This window comes from Polyodon spathula, chromosome 8 (genome assembly GCF_017654505.1).
Source record: "Polyodon spathula isolate WHYD16114869_AA chromosome 8, ASM1765450v1, whole genome shotgun sequence".
Classification (NCBI taxonomy): domain Eukaryota; kingdom Metazoa; phylum Chordata; class Actinopteri; order Acipenseriformes; family Polyodontidae; genus Polyodon; species Polyodon spathula.
This window is the reverse complement of record NC_054541.1, coordinates 7,903,614-7,922,953: the sequence shown is the minus strand read 5'-3', so window position 1 is coordinate 7,922,953 and position 19,340 is coordinate 7,903,614. Positions and strand designations below refer to the sequence as shown.

The window sequence follows — 19,340 nt, the reverse complement described above, 5'->3', positions numbered from 1 at the left end:
GAAAGTGAATCACAGAGATGAAAGAAAAGCTGCAACTCGGAACCATTCGCAGGGTCGATAAATAAGATATGTAGGGATTGTGTAAGAAAGGAAAAAGGTGGCTGTCATCGTCGCAGTCTTTTCAGGAAGGCCATGTCCATGTAATGTTTGCAACATTGAGTGGTATAGAACAGGCATTAGTCATTAATAATGCAGTGTGCAGATTGTTGTTTGGTATTCTGAACTGAAGCAGCACACTTTAGTTTGGCTGTAGTCTTTTTATTGTGAGGGATTTAGTTTTACTGTACTTCATTGCATGTTTATTAATGATTATTATATACTGAATATATTATTGCATTTTTTTGAAAGTAACATTATTATATATTAATAATGAGATTGCAATTCTAATGAAGGGGAAAAATTATCATACATAAATATTATTCACCTCAATACAAAAATATAAATACACAAATATTTAATTTAAAATGATGTTTACATTAAGTTTTGTCATGGTTTAATAATGCTACAACAATTATTTATTGCAAATTCCTATAATTTAGGCTTAATATAATTATTATTTTTGTCTCTGCTTTAGAAAACTTATCACTGGGGACAAATGTATCATCCGTGTATTGACAGTGAGGTATGAGATTCAACACAAGAGAAATTGGACTTCTCCAAATCGGGAGAATTATCTTTCTAACTCTCAGACTGGCCAATATTATTTCCCTTGGAGTCATCTCTAATAAAGTCACAGTAGTGGGATTTATTTTAACTGCAGTTAAAGAGCTGACAGCTTACATTGCTACCTATTTGAAGAATACTGTGCCCTGTCCAGTCTTTAAGGAAATAGAATAGGAGCAAATACAGTAGGTAGCAATTATTATTTTTCTTAGTCATTTTATATTCCTGATGAATTTTCTCAAACAATTAAAATAGACACCAAGTAGACATGTTTGAAATGTGTTTCATACTATTTAACCCTATTTAACACAGTACCCAATACATCTCACATTGAGAAACCATGTATTCGAAAGGTATGGGAGCAGAGCCAGGGTAGTAAAGGGCTCATTCTTAAGCATTTGGTATCTTTAAGAGCAAAAGCATTTTTTTTCACCTCAGACAATATATAGCATTCTATTTTCATTGTCATCTTTAATTCTGTATGTAATTGTATGCCAATAAATTGAGTGATGGTGCACACAAGATACCAGCAAGGAAAGAATACCATGTGCTTCTGCCGAGGGTGGATTTTGTGCCCATGCCCTTCTCTTTAACAGTCTACCATGACAATTGGATTACTTCTCGCTGATGCATAGGAAGAGGAGTTTCAGAGAGAGATTATTGAGCACAAAGGACATCACGGTTGAAAAGAGATGCAGCTGCTGACTTTTTAATCGATATAGTAATTCTGGTGTTCAGAGTTGTATTTATATAAAGGAAAACATTCAACAATAACTAGATTACTCTTGAAAGATGGGGCAGTTGAAGGTATATATATATATATATATATATATATATATATATATATATATATATATATATATATATATATATATATATAGATATGTACTATACTTCATACATGAATGAAGGCTATATTTGCACCCTTAGCCATTGGGAAAAAAAGCATAATACCACAGTAGTGAAGTCAATAAGTGATAATTCCTCTAGAGGAAAATATATTTGACTCCTAGATACCATCACTTTCAATTCAAACACAAAATGTCTCATTTTCAACAACACATACAGTACTGAAATGTTCATTAATGATCAACAAAATGAGAATATGTTTTTCAAAAATAATACGTAAAGCTGTTATATTCGTATCTCAGAGAAACTGGAGAAGAACGGGAAACTAAAACAACTTAAAGGTAATCATCCAAATAAAGCTGAAGCACTAACGGATAACGACACAAAACGTCTGTACAACACTGAAACAATACGTTTAAAAAACCCCAACTGTACCGCTGAACCTCGTCTTCTTTAATATTAGCATCTGTGGATTATAAAAAATAATAGATGGGCCTCTTTAGTGAGTTACAGGAAAACAATTCCATCTCGGGTTTCTGTGATAGTAATTTATGACGTCTCAAAAACCCTAGATGAAATTATTTGTATGTGTGTGTGTGTGTGTGTGTGTGTGTGTGTGTGTGTGTGTGTGTGTGTGTGTGTGTGTGTATATATATATAATATATATATATACATATATAGATAGATATATATATATATATAGCTCGTCCACATGTAAACTAAAAGTCTACTTTTGTTAAGAACAAAGTGATCTCTTTTTTGCAAATAGCTAAAGGGCTAGCAGCATGAATAAATGGATGAATGTCCTAATCAATATCATATTACTAGAGGTTTGGTCTCTATGTTAATGAGCCAAACCATCCCTTTCCAAGACAACCAGCTCAGGTTCAGCGAGCAGGCAGAAGCAGAGGCAGAGGCAGGCTGCAGCTCATCCACCATTCAATCAGAAAGGGAGCTCCGCTTCTTCAATCCGGAAGTCACCCGGCCCTGACGCTGCCTTTTCTGTGATACACTATATGTATAATATATATAATATCAATATATATTATATAATATACATACATAATAATATATATATATATATATATATATATATATATATATATATATATATATATATATATATATATATATATATATATATATTTTTTTTTTTTTTTTTTTTTTTTTTTTTTAAATCCTCCCAGTCTTTCTGGAAGTCTTGATTTTTTTTGTTCTTCTTCAACAAACATGGCCGCTAAATCTGATGGAGCAGCCGTGTCTGTGCAGAATGTGAACCCGTCCAGGAGCCAGCCGAGCCCGGAGCATCACCAGCCCCAATACCGTCATGCCGGGAAGCGATACTCCCTCCTGGATTGCTGCTGGGTTCTCTGTGCTATGTTGGTTTTCTTCTCGGACGGAGCCACCGACCTGTGGCTGGCGGTGGACTACTACCTCAAGCGGGATTACTGGTGGTTCGGGCTAACGCTAGTGTTCGTGGTAGTTCCCTCTGTGGTGGTGCAGGTGTTAAGTTTCAGGTGGTTTGTCTATGATTACTCGGATAGCAACAGCAGCAGCGGAGCGGCGGCGGCGGCGGCTGCTGCAGCGGCCGGAGGGGATTTCAATTTCAGCACCAAGGACAGCGGCAAGCGGGGCGCTGGCAGCACCGCCGGGGCGAGGGCAATGCCTACTACGGCAGCAAGCAGCAGCAGGAGCGGCCCGCAGACCTGCTGCAGGGTCTGCGTGTGGCTTTTTCAGTCCATCATACACATCCTCCAGCTCGGACAGGTCTGGCGGTAAGAATATGTTTTATACATTTAATGTGAATTGCAGTATAGGTGGATTAGAAGGAAGGCAGGGCTGGGAATGTGAATTGCAGTATAGGTGGATTAGAAGGAAGGCAGGGTTGGGTTCTCAGATACTGTGTTGCAGTGAGATATTCTTCTATGTATTTTTTTGTATAATTATTTATTTATTTAGTGCACTGTGGGTAAAAAGCTGATCGTTGTAAATGTATCTAAAGTGTATGAGCACTGGTAATCTCGTAACTCAATGCATGAGTTGTGCTCAAGGATATATCTACGATGTGTACTACACTGTGCATTGTGTCCCTGGTTTTTTGAGTGGCGTTGTGTGATAGTAAACTGGACCATGTTCTCCGGAGGAAGACGGCTTCTCGAAACCTGTTACGTTTTGTGATGAAATAATAATAATAATAATAATAATAATAATAATAATAAATAAACGACAAGAAGAATTATGCTAATTATAAAAATACTAATAATACTTAAAAATACTACTTGTGGTGCCAATTTATGTAGAATTTAATAGATGAAGCCCGTAGAATATTTTATTCTGTGTTATTTTATTAATCAAAAAAAAAAAAAAAAAAATTATGTAAACTTTATTAACTTTCAATAGCAGTTTTTAATTTTACTGGAAGGTAATACAGCATTTCCTTTTGCAGGCAAATAGCTGTGAATAATATACATATTAAGTAGGCGCTAACCTCACTTACTTTGCAAACATCATTTGTAATAATATCGCCATGCAGTAACCCGTAAGGGTGCATTCCACGCGGCAAATCCTATCATATTCACTTAGATTTTCAGGGCGACCTATGGACAATGGGCTTGAATGGTTACATTGGTGGGCTCAACTCAGTCTCCCAAGGATATTACTCCACATCACAAAATCCCAACACAGCAGTTTTGCACATTTGAGCTGCCTTTGCCTAAGTGCTGGGACTGCTAGTTTCAGGTCAGTATGGGCAGAGCTGTTAAAGGAAGCTTTGATGACACCTGCTACCATGCCAGCATAGATTTGATCAATACAAAATAATTTTCTTCCTTAAACTGTTTTAATTTTTTTTAGCAATATATATATATTATATATATATATATATATATATATATATATATATATATATATATATATATATATGCTTATTTAGGGGGTGTGGTCAAACACTTCATATCCAAGGAAATGTTAATAGTTTATCAAGTTTTCCCACCACACTCTCAGTTGTTACCATATTTGCAAAACCTTGTGCTATGCCATAGTCCCCACTTAACGGTTTATAAATACAGCCTGTCAAGGGGATGTTTATAATTAAAGAAAATACTTTTTTTCTTTTTTTATGAATGAGAATATTTCTTCAATGTTTAAGTTGTTTTAGCCAACAGAATATAATATGAACGTAATATGTGTATTATTCACAGCTAGTTGTCTGCAAAAGGAAAGTGCTTCAGTATGGTCCATGTTTATTAGTTCAATAACCTGCTTTAACAATCAGACAGAATGTCATCATGTAAATAAAGTGGTGATATTTCTTTATCAGCAGCATGCTGAGCTATTGCATTTGCATTACTTCTTATCAAATCATAAAAGAGTAATTTATAGGAGAGTGCGAACCCTGGAGCTATCATCCCCAGTCATAAATAATAATCTAAATCAGTGATCTGTTGTATAAAGATGCTAAGGGACAGGTCATTTATCGACTTCTTGTCAAAAGCCTGAAAAAAAAAACAGTATAAATATTAAAAAAACTGTATATATATATATATATATATATATATATATATATATATATATATATATATATATATATATATATATATATATATATATATATATATATATATCTATATATATATATATTATATATTTAACTTTTAACTGAACAGTGTTCATGGTGTTGCATGCTAAGAATATAGTATAGATGTCCTGTATGTTTCAGGTGATCTGTTTATAAATAGTGTGTCAAGTATTGCCTTCAGCCTAATGTAAATCTAAAGGTTATGTCTCTTGTGTATTTACCAGAACCTCACAGGCCATACATTTCCCTTTTGGTTCAACTGAATTATTCTGGAGGCAGGGTGTTATGAAACAGGCAGGATTTATCTTTTATAGGTTAATAACAAACATATTGGGTGTCTGTTTGAAAGATCAAAAGGATGATGTGTTCAGTCTTATACTTTGGTGTACCAACTGTGCTGAGAGATGAAACATACAATTAAATACAATATGATTCTAAACAACAAGACGAAGACATTATTTAAGCAAACTATGATATTTCATATCTATCTTTATATTCATGCGCAGACAGACAACTTCAAAAGTGAACATGTGCTGCTTGAGCAGGACCAGTTTGATAGAATAATTGACCTCAAAAGAGCCATGTCAGAAAGTGTGTGTTGTGTTGATTTTTTTAAATCTGTAGCTCTCTGTGTGTTTCTATGGGGCAACTGTCTTCCTTGCATTAACCATATGACATTTCATTTCTTTGACTGGGGAACTGAGTGATGGTATAACAAGAATATATAGCGAAAAATAATTTCAAAAGCCAGTCATGCTGGCACGTCTTGTGAAACTGCTCCGAATCAGCCTGTAACAAAGGCTTTTGGGCAAAATATTCTTAACAAATTGATATATACTATATTTCTTCTTTCATCAAAACTTTTTTCACCCTATGTTCAATTGCTTTAGTTTTAGCATGTGTCACACACTTTGTTAGTGTCTTCACGAAAGCCATTCTTTATTTTAAGAGATTGTAAATGTTCACTTAAATTAAAAGAACCTTTCATGAAAGGAAAAAAAAAGATGTTAATGGGGTTAAACTGCCAAACAAGAACAACATATGAACCTCCCCTTGCAATGACATTATTTCCTGCTATTAAAATGCCTTTAGTCCTTTAGGGAAAGTACCTTCTTTTGACACGCATGGATAAGCTCGAACAAGAAGAGAGCGACCAAACCAACTCATTAAACAGGATCATAAGGCAGGGGTTGCTTAACAGCACTGATATTATATATGCAAACTCATCCTTTAGTATTACGGCAACTTTGCTTTGGAAAATAGAGATGACTGAATCTTGCAAAGCTACATTTCTGCAGATCCCGACAGTGTTCACAATAGACTACACTGTAAAACTGGTGCCACTGCTGAATGTAAAAAGGTATACTGTTGTAAGTGGACCCTCGATTCAGACTCGTGATGTTATGCAAACTGTTTGCGATTCTTCTTGACAGCCTCCTAGCAGTTTTCTGACTGTAAACAGCTGTCTCTGTTTGGTGCAGCTTTTTCCATGGGGAGAGGGGTTAATTGTGTTGACTGTTGCAGTTCTTGAGGAATTCAGAGGAAAGGGTAAAAATCTAATGTAAAAAATGACAAGGCACATTTTTGACAATAAGAAACAGTGGAAGGCTTTGTTGTTCCTCTGAAGTGAGGCACAATAGTTTATAGTCTGTTAATTATTAATAAATAATTTACATCGTATTACTGTAGGAATATCATAAACGTTGTACACTAGCCAGTTGTTTTGTGATTTCTTCCACACTTCTTTTTATCCACTCTGTTTTTAAAACAGTATCCATATTTCTTGGTTTTTTTTTTTGCATTGCCGGGTTAAAAACTGTCACTGTTTGTGGCAAACTAACAACAACCGCAACAAGACTAAAGACTCGTCAGAGTTTCTGCTGTTTTTCAAATGTTTCTGCACCTTTTAACAAAACAACTACAAGTAAATTCTATTACTTTTTACTTCAATCCAAACTGAAGGGAACAGCCATTGGTCAGATGGGCTTCTATTTCTAATGGTTGACCATTCTGACATAATCCAGTCATTTTAGTAACTTTCTGGCATGTACATTCATTCTACATGTGTTTTTGTTTTCTAAAGTATCCTGCCCATTGGCTGTAAAAAACAAAAGTTTCTAGATAAAAAATATTGGGTTTTTTTCCCTGCCAATTTTAAAGCTTGAACTGTCCAGAAAGCACACATTTAAGAAGGCTAAGTGAACAGTGTTGTTAGCCTGTATAAAGATTCCATATGTGGCGTTACATTTTCTAATCTTTCTGCTTTTCATTACTAAATCTACAGTTTGGCATTTAATTATGACTGAATATTTCTGTTACTGCTTACAATCAATTCCGCTTGCCACTAATTCACATGTCTAGTGAGAAAATACATTACGAACCCAACTGATTACATTTTTGTAGTTTACACTTTAAAGTACATCTGTGAGATAATGAAGATGTATTGATTTAAAGGGTATACATGTGAAAGGCTGGCATGACAAGTCTCACTCATATGGAGCATTCACAAATCTCTCATTGGAACAATCTGACCTTGGCCTGGGGTGCCTCTGGAAATGTGTCACGACAAGTCATTTCCATGATAGGAATTCAACAGGAAATTGTGTATGAGTTCATGGATAAGAACATTAATATGAATTACTGGCCCTTTTCTAAAGTGTTCCCTTTTTGTTCAGTAAGGATATATCTCAGAGGGGAAGTACACTCACTAGTAAGTCAGTAGGTCAGTATATAGTTACTGCTGTTGGTTGGCTTAACCTGGGCTTGCTTCATCCACTGTACCACACCCAAGCATTGTGTACAGTACTGTATGTGTGTGAGGGGGGCTCTGCTCCTAGACACTAGACAGTACTTCAGATAAGACTAAAGGCCCCATCTGCTGTGTTACAGGTCCCATGGGCACTTGTGAAAGAAAATCGCAGGGCATTACATCCTGTTCTCTGATTGATTCCCTTCAGGAAGCTTCACCTCCCCCACCCCCTCTCCCATCCAGAACAAGTCGATTACTACAATACTGTATTGGGATATGGCCTGGGAAAATAGCCTCTGACTTGCTCTGTTACTGAAAGCCAGCTGAACAATGAGAACCCAGCTCAAGCATGTTCCAAGTGTATACTGGTCAGATCAAGCCTGACCGCAACTCTGATTGGTCCTCATATATATATACAGTATATTACATGGGAATACAGTAAAGGTGGTCTGTCTCAAGGCAACTTTTCAAATCAATGAGAATCCTACATAACCAGCTCCACCAAATTCATTTGACCTGAGCAAGATTCAAACCCAGGACTCCAGAGCTAGCAAGGAAGGAAAGGGTTCCCAATTAGCCCTGTGCTCCACCGGGCTCTTTCACATCCATTTATTATGTCTTTCCTGGAGGTAGAGCAGTGAGCACTTTGAAGGATTACACTCACAACATCCCAAGGCCCTGTTACTGTTCAAGAAAGACCTCATTACCGCTGTTGTGGCCGTGGCATTCGCTGAATGAAAAGTAAATGATCTAGAAATTATCTATTAAAATCACATCTTTTTCACAGACACAAGCCTCATAAGGGCTGTATCAAGTATTCTTAAAATTGCCTTTCAAAGACATAGATAGATGATTTGGCCAAGTAACAGTCGACCGCTTACTGAAAGAAGGAGGAGAGCAGTTGAGATGCATGTTTCATCAGCATGTCAATGCTGGTACAATGAAGGAGCCTTGTAATTTATATTGTGGTCTAGGTGGTGGATTCAACCAAATCATTCTGCACTGCTTTAAGACCCACATTTTTCCTTTTCTATGTCATCATTCAACCAACCCAGACTAACCTAGCTAAAATACACACATAGTGCTCTGTTTAATTAAATATTGTCATAAAGCAGGGAAGTACCATGTGTGCTTTGACTCTCAACTAATTGTAAAGAATCTCGTACCATTCCCAACTGTGATATATAACCCTGCCTGAACCATCTACTGTATCTGATGTATAGGGCAGCATGAGCTATAACCACTTTAAGGAAACCTCTTAATAATTTGGGATCATACTTCATACAGTTTGTGAAACACAGACAAAATAGGGTTTCACACATAATTATAGTCATGGCCCCTAATTCCTGAAGGCATGTAACATCCTACAATGTAACAGACAACCAAATCAGGCGGATCGTAATTAATGTACCCAGGATGGCCCTCATGTCATGTTCCTGTCCTAATAATAAGATTGTGCATTTTCATGCAATAAGATCGATCAATGTTTTTGATGTATAACAATTTTGCCAGCTATCTGCAACACTGTAGCATTGAAGGTGTCATAGCTCACCAAAGGACAGCATAGATACTGCACTAACGAGCCACCCTGAATCTTTTATGCTGTGAATCTCATCATCACACTGGTATTTGGGCTGTTCTGAATATAATGTGAAGCCTTTTTAAACATTTTGGGTGAACGCAGGTGTGTTGTTTGGAGAGGGTACAAGGTGGAATTCTTTCTAGTATTGTGTTGTGTTTCTGATAAGTTAGTATACAAAAGGTATGCGTTATACCAGAGGTGCTCGTACAAGTTGTGCTCATTATGCATATAACCCTGGCTTGCTCTGTCACATGCATTGTATACAGGGGGCATGTTTTACACAGGGCATACGTTATATTCTATACGATTCTGCAATGCACTTGCTCTGTATTCACATAGGGCAATTTCAAGCCCATTAGGACCTGAGAGATTTAATCCATGACCCTCAAATCGATCTTGGTTCTGTTTTTATAAGGCTTCTTGATTTCTATTGACTCTAAGTAGTCTTGGGTCCTCCTGGTAATGAGTAATTGGAATTTCAGTAATGCTATTAAACTCGGTGCAGAACAGAGAAAGCTGGTTAAGGGATTACCTGCCCTCCAGAAGATTTATATGTGTAAGGTTACTTGCTGATGAGGAGGAAAGGGTATTTCTCCAGCCGAGTGTTTTTATGTTATTTGAGTCTCAGAGGTTATGGAATATGACATACTTATTCCTTTATCCCTTACTGAAATGTATCTGTTCCTCATTGAAGAGACTTATTTTCAATGGGAAAATGTTCTATCAAGGTGAAACAGGCAGAGGCAGGGCACAGTGAGTGGCATCTTAACCACTGTAAACTACAGGAGAGCCAGGCTTGTTTCTCAAGCAGTCCAGGAACTTGTAACCTTGTCTCACCTGCAGGCGTCAGTAGGTGAGTTCTTGCACAGCAGGCTAGGGCTTCAATCGATTGGTAAAGGTATGAAACCTCTACTGATTGCTATTTTAATAGTCAATGTTGTGGGATGCACTATTCGTACATATTCTGCTGGTGAGATGAGGTTAAAAGTTTTGTAACCCAACCTGTCTATTTTTTTTTGCTGTGGTCAAGACACCAGCTTAGTCTGTGCATGTTCGTTGGCTCATGTTCAAACGCTTCCCTTTCGTTCTTGTATTTTGAAGGGAGAGCTTAGTTCAGCCACGGTGTCTGGTCCATTGTGTTTTGTTATCAGTTTTTGCAGGGGTGTTTGCTTGTTCTCTCAGTTTAGTTTTCTACCCGATTGACCACAATGACACGTTGCAATTGTCTATTTTGTCAGGTTATACCTGGAAACTCTAATATTTGTCAGGGACCTAACATTTCTTTCTGTGAGTTTATTGCTGTGCGTTATATATGTCTTTCATACTCCGTTGATCAAAAAAAGCCCAGTACACAGATCCTGCATTATTACTGTAAGCTATCTGATCTAGAAATATCTTAGAACATGCACCGCTGTGTCACTTCTATTTATTCAATACTTGAAGAATCCAGAAGAAAAGCTATCCAGTTAATATCTCTGTACATTATCTTATTCACAGCCCTTCAAGGCAATGATTGTGCCCAGTTGCTGCTTCTTCAGCATTGCCTGGACTCATTTCAGTTAAAACCTGGCTGAGTATTATGGTGACACTTTGATGAGATTTCACTGAAATGGGAAACTCTGGGGTGAAAAGTCTGTTCATTGGGTCAACACTGTAATCCGCCCTCCCTCCCCCACCGCCACCCCCTCGCAATGTTTCAATTGAAAATATCCACCCATTATGATCAATAGACAAGCCATTATTTGACCTCTGCTACAAAAGGCTTGAGTTTAACAAGACAGCCCAAGCCTATTATAGGTCACTTGCTATGCAATGCAGAAGTGAACATATGGGCTTTTTGAGGTCACAAGTTTGAAGATAAGGTTTAATCATGGCACAAATGTTTATTTAATCATTTTTTCTTATTAAATCTATCTGTCTCATCAGTGCAGTGTAACTGTACTCTGACTAGTGAGAAGCTCAGGTGAGTAACTGTATCTATAATAAATCTGACCCTCTGTGTGAGATTAAGCGGCATCTAAAGAAAGTTTTAAAGGGCATATTAGGGAACAAGGCAGCCAGTGTGTTCTATGAAAAAAACAATGTAGCTCTTCATTTGAGAGAAGCATTGTTATGTCACACCCGATGTAGCTGAGACGCCACTGCCAATGCCAGTCCCAGGCTGAATGATCCATTAGGGATTTCAATCAAAGCACAAGAAACCAGACACACACTCCAGTCTCGGCACATCTGGACCCTTCAGTTTCTCTAGTCTCTGGTCACAAAATTCTCATTACATAAAGATCCTGCCTCGTGTCGCAATGATTTTTTTTTATACATGTATATATTTTTATTCACATCTTTAATCACATTAATCAGCACAGCTCCCAAACTAATTTCAGTACTCCACTTCTTATCTGCTATCTCGCCATCACATATACTGTATATATCCATTTTTGCTTTCTAAAACATAATGCTCTTGTGATTACAGATAGACTGCAATGTCACTGTAAGATGGATAATCTCCTTGTGTATTCATGGCAGTAGTAGGAGTGGTAATTCATTTGGATGCATTGGGAAAAACGTGCAAAAAAATACAATCAGCGTTATGTTTTAAAAAAAGCATTGCAACAGTACTAGGGGGGAAGCAACAGTACTGTAAAGGTTTGGTTGATATTAAAGTGCTGTGTTTAAGGTGCAGTCCAAAACATGACAGCCTGCCCGCTGCATTGTTCTACCGTTTCATTGTTGTTATGGTTGGATGGGGGTGGAGTAATCATAGAGGCTGGGAGCTGCTGTGGGGTTAATGCACAACATTAATGCACTGGTCTTTCACCTCCAGAGTCCTTGGTTCAAACCAGATCAAAGTGACATAAAATCGTTCGGATTGGTTGTCTCTGGAGGCTCCCCCAGGAAGAGGCGTTTCAGTCCGGTAAACCCCTTTGTGTGTCTGCGTGCAAAGCAGCTTCCACATACTGTACCACAGCTGGCCGGCACTGCCCAAATAAAGCCCTGATTGGATTTGCCTTGCGATGGGAATGGTGCATAAGAGTATGCCGGAAATGAGAAGAGGCGATTCCACCCTTGATTCTTTGTTAGCACACTCCATTAGCCCCAGGGCCTCTTCTAATTGTTTCTTGAATGACCCAAAGGATTTTAGCAGCTACAGCCTCACCCAATAAACTATTCCACACATTGATCATGTGCATTACTCATATCAAATACACAAACAGCCTTCAAGTTTTACATAGTTACCAGAGTGCCATTACAACCCCCAGGGATGGACTCTTAAAGCTTTTTACTTCAAACGTTGTTCTTCGTCTTTGCTTGTTTTGAGAAAGGACAAATGCACCTGACAGTGTTACCAAACCAGAAGTAAACAGCTGAGATATTTGATTCAGAGTAGGTTGCCAGTAACTATCAGACGTATGTTTTTTTCCAGCTGATGATACACTCAGAGGATAGTCGCCTATCACAATCGCGCACGCCTGTCGCCACTGGTGTGAAATGTAGTGTCGCAGCAAAAGTACCATTGTATTGCAGGACAAATCGCATCACATCCAGTTTGCAGTGTGACAATTACAGAGAGGTAAGGGGTTAATGCAACTGATACTGCACATTTGACTTACAGATGGGTTTAAATTGTGACCTAGTTTAATGGTGTTCTGCCAGTTTGATTATGGTTGATTGCAAAAGAGTGACTTAAATACAAAAATCTAAATTTTAATGTTGAATGTTGGATCTGATTTGAGTCAATAATTGACTTGTGTGGTTACATAACACAGCACTAAAATACCACTTTGCAGTTTGCACATATGTAGCCCTGCTAATAATTTGTTGTGCTAGTGCAAAGAGTATTATGGATATTATGTATAGGTCAGCAGATGGCTGGCCGTCTAACAGAGATATACATAATTAAACAGTAAATGTATTTAAGAAGGAATGGGTAGAGAATTTACAGATGGCACTTGAAACAGATAGCGCTATACCCTCTGGACTTGAATTTATACAACATATAAAGAAATATACATACAAACATTCATGGTTCCTTTAACTTCAAAGGAGGGATTCAATCAAAAATAATCCACCTGGGTTATTTTACTGTTCTATGGCGATATTAAATCAAACTTTCCATAGGTGTGGTAAATATGTGTTTTAAACTAAAAACTTATTAATTATGAAGTTATTGTCATGTGTGTTTACATAGCACCATGTTCGGAATGCATGCAAGTCGTAAAGCTGGCTCTTTTGCTTCAATTAAGTAGTCTTGTCTTATTGGTAGAGTAAGCTGGCAGTCTTCAGAATGCAAGCTCATTTTTATGCATGGGCTGTTATGTTTGTGGTGTTAACTAGTTTTTTAATTCCTGTGCAGAATGTGAAATGTCTACTTATAGGAAAATATGGCTCCACCACCTACCCTGGGGGTTATGGAAAATAAACCAAATTAGCATTGAAAAATTGTGCAAATGTAATCTGACTTCTAAATAAAAGGCCCATATTACAATAGCCAAACAGATTATTATTAAAGGATCAAGCTAATTGAATCTGAGGGTGTTGACAGTGTTTTTAGAGAATGATTCCTCAGTGTTGCAAAGGCCATGTTTGACCTCATGTGTGCTTGTTTTTTTTTTAACCCTAGTACACATTAAAAAGCACATGCTACACTAAAACGCTAAGAAAATGACCTGTTCTGAGAGCTAGAAAGCAAGGCAGTTCTTGCCCCTTTGTCATATATTGCACTATAATCTAAGTAATTATTCTGAGCACTACTGTAGCTTTAACAGTAAACTATCCACCCATCTACTGATATACCTATAATTACGTAGATATATGGGCAGTAAAAGTATGACAAGTATCTTATTGCTGGCTATTTACTGTCCCCTTCTGAGACACACACACAAGGTCTGCATAACAAAACTGTTGACATATTGGGATAATATAAAGGGGAACAAGCCTGGCTCTCCTTGCTAAGTCCTTCAGTCTGTATTTATGTGCTCCTGTGCTTGAAACCAGCATTCTCAGCCGTCCTGAATTATAGAAACTCTTCGAGTTTGATCTAGTTCTAAGAGCTCCTCAGAGTTTTATTGTGGCTTTTGATGCATTACCGCTCCAATAGAGCGTCTGTTCCCTGGAATAATGAAGAAAGGAACGAAAGATTTATTATTGGTGGATCAAACCTTTACTTATGTACACACAGGTAGAAGCCATCATTTATTTGAATTGTTTTATCTTGTTTCAAAATCCTGTGGAGATGGAGGTGGTTCAAAATGGCAATGTAGCAGGAAACAAGCCTTCACAATATGCTTTTGTAATATACTTTACTTTACATAGAAGTAAATTCTCTAATTGATAGGTGTCAACCAATGCAGTAATATCTCTGGTTGGGTCAAACTGAGATTAGTAATGCAAGATTAATAATAATACAGTATACAGTAACTGAATACAGTTATTCCAAACCAAATCAGTTTCAATCCTCTGAAGAAAAGGTTAATCTCTCTCTCTCTCTCTCTCTCTCTCTCTCTCTCTCTCTCTCTCTCTCTCTCTCTCTCTCTCTCTCTCTCTATATGTATGTGAAGTTTTCACTTAACTTCCTGGGTCTATGACACCATGTGCTCAGGTGCAGAACTAAAACCCATCATCAACTGTCATAGACCTAGCCATGCCTGACTAGAACCTTGCTCACCTTCTCTCTTCAGACAGCTGACTCTATTGGGGTTGTGGAATGACACGTACAAAGAGTGATAACCTGACAGGGGTCAGTCAGACAGTAAGTAGCTGTCCCTGATACATTTCCATTAAACCAGCCCCTGTAACAAAAAAACTGTCACAAATGGATGTCCCTTCCTTCTTATTAATAGTAAGACTTTCAGTATGGTCTCTGCCTAATTCATTGATAAAAAGCCTCTCTATTGTATGAAAGTCAAGTTTGCAGAACAGTTGGCCTAAATGCAACACATGTCATTTATGGAACATTGAGAAGTTTTAAAACGATGGTGTAAACCAGGCATCGGAGATTCTGTGACCAGCAAGAGTCATTGTAGGTGACAGGCGTGGAAAGGGAATCAGGTTGCTTTTATCATTTCAGTTTTCAGGGTTTAATCAAAGCCAGTTTCTGTTGGTCAAGAATAGATGACCATATATCACATCCAGTAACAAGTTAACAAAAATGTTCCATGCTGTAAGTATTTTGCATGGAGAAATGCTACTACGGTTTTCTGCTGCAGAAAAGCTTGTACATGTGTTTGTTTCCTCCAGGCTTGACTATTGTAATGCCTTAATTATTGGGATGTCAAAGAATGCCCTTCAAAAGCTCCAGTATGTTCAGAATTCTGCAGCTAGGGTGCTGACGAGGTCTCGCTCTGGCGGTCACATAACCCCTATACTGAAATCATTGCACTGGTTATCGGTCAAATACTTCATTGACTACAAAGCACTGCTGTTGACCTTTAAAGCCAATAGAGGTACCTCTCCCTCTTACATTTCTGAGTTAGTTACCACCTACACTTCTAGTCATGCTTTGAGGTCTCACAGCATGGGGGGAATTGGTGAAGTAGTTCTGGACAAATTGTTCACATTGCATTGCATGCATTGCCTATGGGGCATATGCTACAAATTTGTGAATTAAGAGCAAACAGATTTTAGGCAGGAATAAAACAGAATAACACCCATACATAATTACCATGGAGCTCAATAGTATACAAGAGAGAACTGGTAAGAGGATAGAACTGTATATAGAGAACAGGATGCTTTATAGATAAGATATCAAAATAAAGGCTTGATCTGCCAAGTTAACTTGTCCACTTGTCTGGTCAGGTAAGGAGAAACCTGTATTGTGCACCGTCCTTTTTATACATTTATTCTAATTTGCTACACCTCAGTGCTTTAAATCAAAGAGCCATTTTTACGGGACACAATTTAAGTGCAGACTTTGAAAAAGATATCCATCATCTGATTAGTTTCATTAATAGCAAGAGTGGCAATTAACTTCAGAAAGCTGGACCTGCAAAAATGAAATTTCAAGTAACGCTGGAAGGCACAATCACAGAGAGCTTTACTTATTCCAGGGGGGATCCCAGGATAGTATTACACAGCCAGGCCCTCACTGGACTGTGAGTCAGATGACATCCTCCAGCCAGTGTGTGCAATGAAAGGAAATCTTTGATCTATGAAGAATGAGACTCCAAATCCCACCGGAGCCCACTCTGGAGTACAAATGCTTTCTAAATGTTTCATTCATAATTTCTTAGGAGAACCGAGCAGGCATATTGTCTGGAGTAGTAAGCTGTGTGCCTAAAAGGGTTGTAACCCGATCTGGGATGAGATAACATACAGAAATGAAGTTCACTGCGATTAACTGGCATTGCTTACTACCTATTTTGCTAATAGCAGGATGAATCACTGATACTTTTGAAAGAACGATTGAAGGATTGAGGAAAACTCAATACTATATATCAACCCATCATAAAAAAATTATAAGCCAAATAGCTGTGAATTTGAAAATACCATTTCAATTGCTACAGTTTTACGTGTTCCTTGTGCATATTGTGTATTCTTTTAAAAGTAGGCCATCCACACAGTAGTACTGTAGGAGATATTTAATGGAATATGCCCTGGCTGTGATTAATACTGTGTAATTGAAAACCTTTCATTACAAACGGCTGTCTGAGTCCTCCACAAAGAGGGTCCCATTTTCTTGCTCCTGGCTTGCTCCGCTATTCTTGAAACAATAGGCTCCACTGTTTGCCATTTCTGCTGCTGCCAGGTTTTTTAATCAGGCTGCCACCTCATAATAATGGCAGCTTCTCTTCCTCGTTCCGGTTTTATTAATTGCAGTCACTCTTTCATTCATCTTTAATTGTCATAGTAGTAATCCTTCCCATCTACGCTGTACACTAGAAGCCATGGGGTGTAGTCACTAAGGTGCATAAGTAGTGGACACTTTTCTTTCAGTCTGATTCATTGCACTATATTAACACGTATGTTAACTACGATGTAACTAAACTTGGCTGACTGAACTCCTGAACTGAGCCTTTACAGTACTCTTGTGTCGCCCTCCCCCCTCCCCCCCAGTGCTCGCAATAAAGACCTATGAGTGTGTATACCCGTACTTATTAAATTTAGTAATCAACAATTATTTTATTATTTTCTCCCAATTTGGCATGTCCAGTCATTTTTAGGCTTAGCTCAACGATGACTCGGAAGCGTTTGAAGATGAACACACGCTGTCCTCTGAAGCATGTGCCGTCAGCTGACTGCTTTTTCTCACACTGCACACTGCAAACACACAGTGCAGCCAACACAGAGCTACAGCGTCGGAGGACAACGCAGCTCTGGGCAGCTTACAGCCAAGCCCGCAGGCGCCTGGCCAGACTACAGGGGTCACTGGTGCGTGGTAAGCCAAGGACACCCTGGCTGACCTAAGCCTCCCAGGCGGCGCTCAGCCAATTGTGCACCGCCACCCAGGAGCTCCCGTCTATGGTTGGCAATAGAATAGCCTGGACTCAAACCAGCGATCTCCAGGCTAAAGGGCGCGTCCTGCACTCCACTTGGAGTGCCCTTACCAGATGCTCCACTCGGGAGACCCCTGTACTTATGAACTTTTTAAAATAGTGCCAGCTAGTGCATAGTTTGGTGAATACTGCTTAATGGAGAGGCTTCAGGCAGTAAAAATTGGGAAAAGGATGATAGGCTGAACATTTCAGCTGCTGAAAAGTGCTGTTGCCTTGTAGATCTCAGCAGTATGAAATAGACTGCATTAGGATACATTAAAGAGGGCAGCTATGGCCAAAAGTTTTGCATCACCCTATAGAATTCACTAACTATGTGTATATATATATATATATATATATAACCCTAACCCTAACCCTAACCCTAACCCTAACCCCCTAACCCTAACCCTAACCCTTTTTTTAAATCCCAAAATTCTAGGTGATGCAATATATAGCTGTCCATAGCTGTAGATCCCCAGTTGAGGGTGTCGGTGTCTGCTATCCGTTACGCTCCTAGAAAACACCACAAGGGAAAGAAAGACAGGAGGGGGTGCATTCCACAGGCAGCAATCTGTCTGCACAAACACAGGAGGCAGAATCCTGGTCTCTCACAGTTTTATCAAGATTTGTACTAACAGCTACAGCATGAATGCTTAGCACACAGAACAGCGCTCAATAGCCTGGATGAAATCTCAGCACAGAAACGTTAATTAAATCATTGAGTCAAGCATTCAAAGAGAATAGCCCAGATGAAGACAGAACTGCATCTCCAGGTGATTTTTTTTACAGTCATGTGCTTCACGGTTTTGTAATAACTTGCTTTATTACCTTTCAGTAATATCTTTTTGTTTGACTAGGCAAAAATCCCCTAAGAATTTAAAATAAAATACATTTGAACTACTGTAAAACAGTATTTTTTTGCATCAACTTAATTTCACTAGTGGCCTTTAAGGTCCATTGTTGCTGCAGTAAATGTTTGTACTTCTTTTTGTACGGCACATGTATGAATAATATATTTCACAACACATACATTTTGCAGATTTTTAATAACGCGAAATTAGCAAATATTTCTTGCTCACGAAATGTTCCTGTTTTACAGTATCTGCCAAAATGGGATCAAACTGTGACAACTCCCTCTGGTGGCCTGATAAAAGCATTTCTATCCTGTCATTAGAAGTTAAGTTCACTGGTTAAGTGCAGTAAACTACAAGTCATTAGGCCAACGTCCTCATTAGGTCAAATTGAGAAATCTTGTAGTGGAGTCCAAAACAAGCAGCAGTACCAGGTTACAATCTTACATTAGGGTACATTCACACAGTTCATTATACAGTTTATCTATCGATCAAAGCTTATTTTAGTATGATGAATTCTACTGAAATACTGAAAATTACACCTATTTAAGCTCCAGTAGCATAATCCAAACTTGGCTCACCCCACAAATACATGCACAGT

The 19,340-nt window shown here is 38.2% G+C and overlaps 1 protein-coding gene across 1 annotated transcript in view; it reads left to right on the top strand.

Annotated features, from left to right (window-relative positions):
* Positions 1-2,702: 2,702 nt before the first annotated feature.
* Positions 2,703-19,340, top strand: part of LOC121319317 (XK-related protein 7-like) — a 50,943-nt gene continuing 34,305 nt past the window's right edge. The window contains exon 1 of the mRNA XM_041256625.1: positions 2,703-3,287. Coding sequence (XP_041112559.1) covers positions 2,743-3,287 — 545 coding nt within the window. The 5' untranslated portion in view covers positions 2,703-2,742. The remainder of the gene's footprint in view (positions 3,288-19,340) is intronic.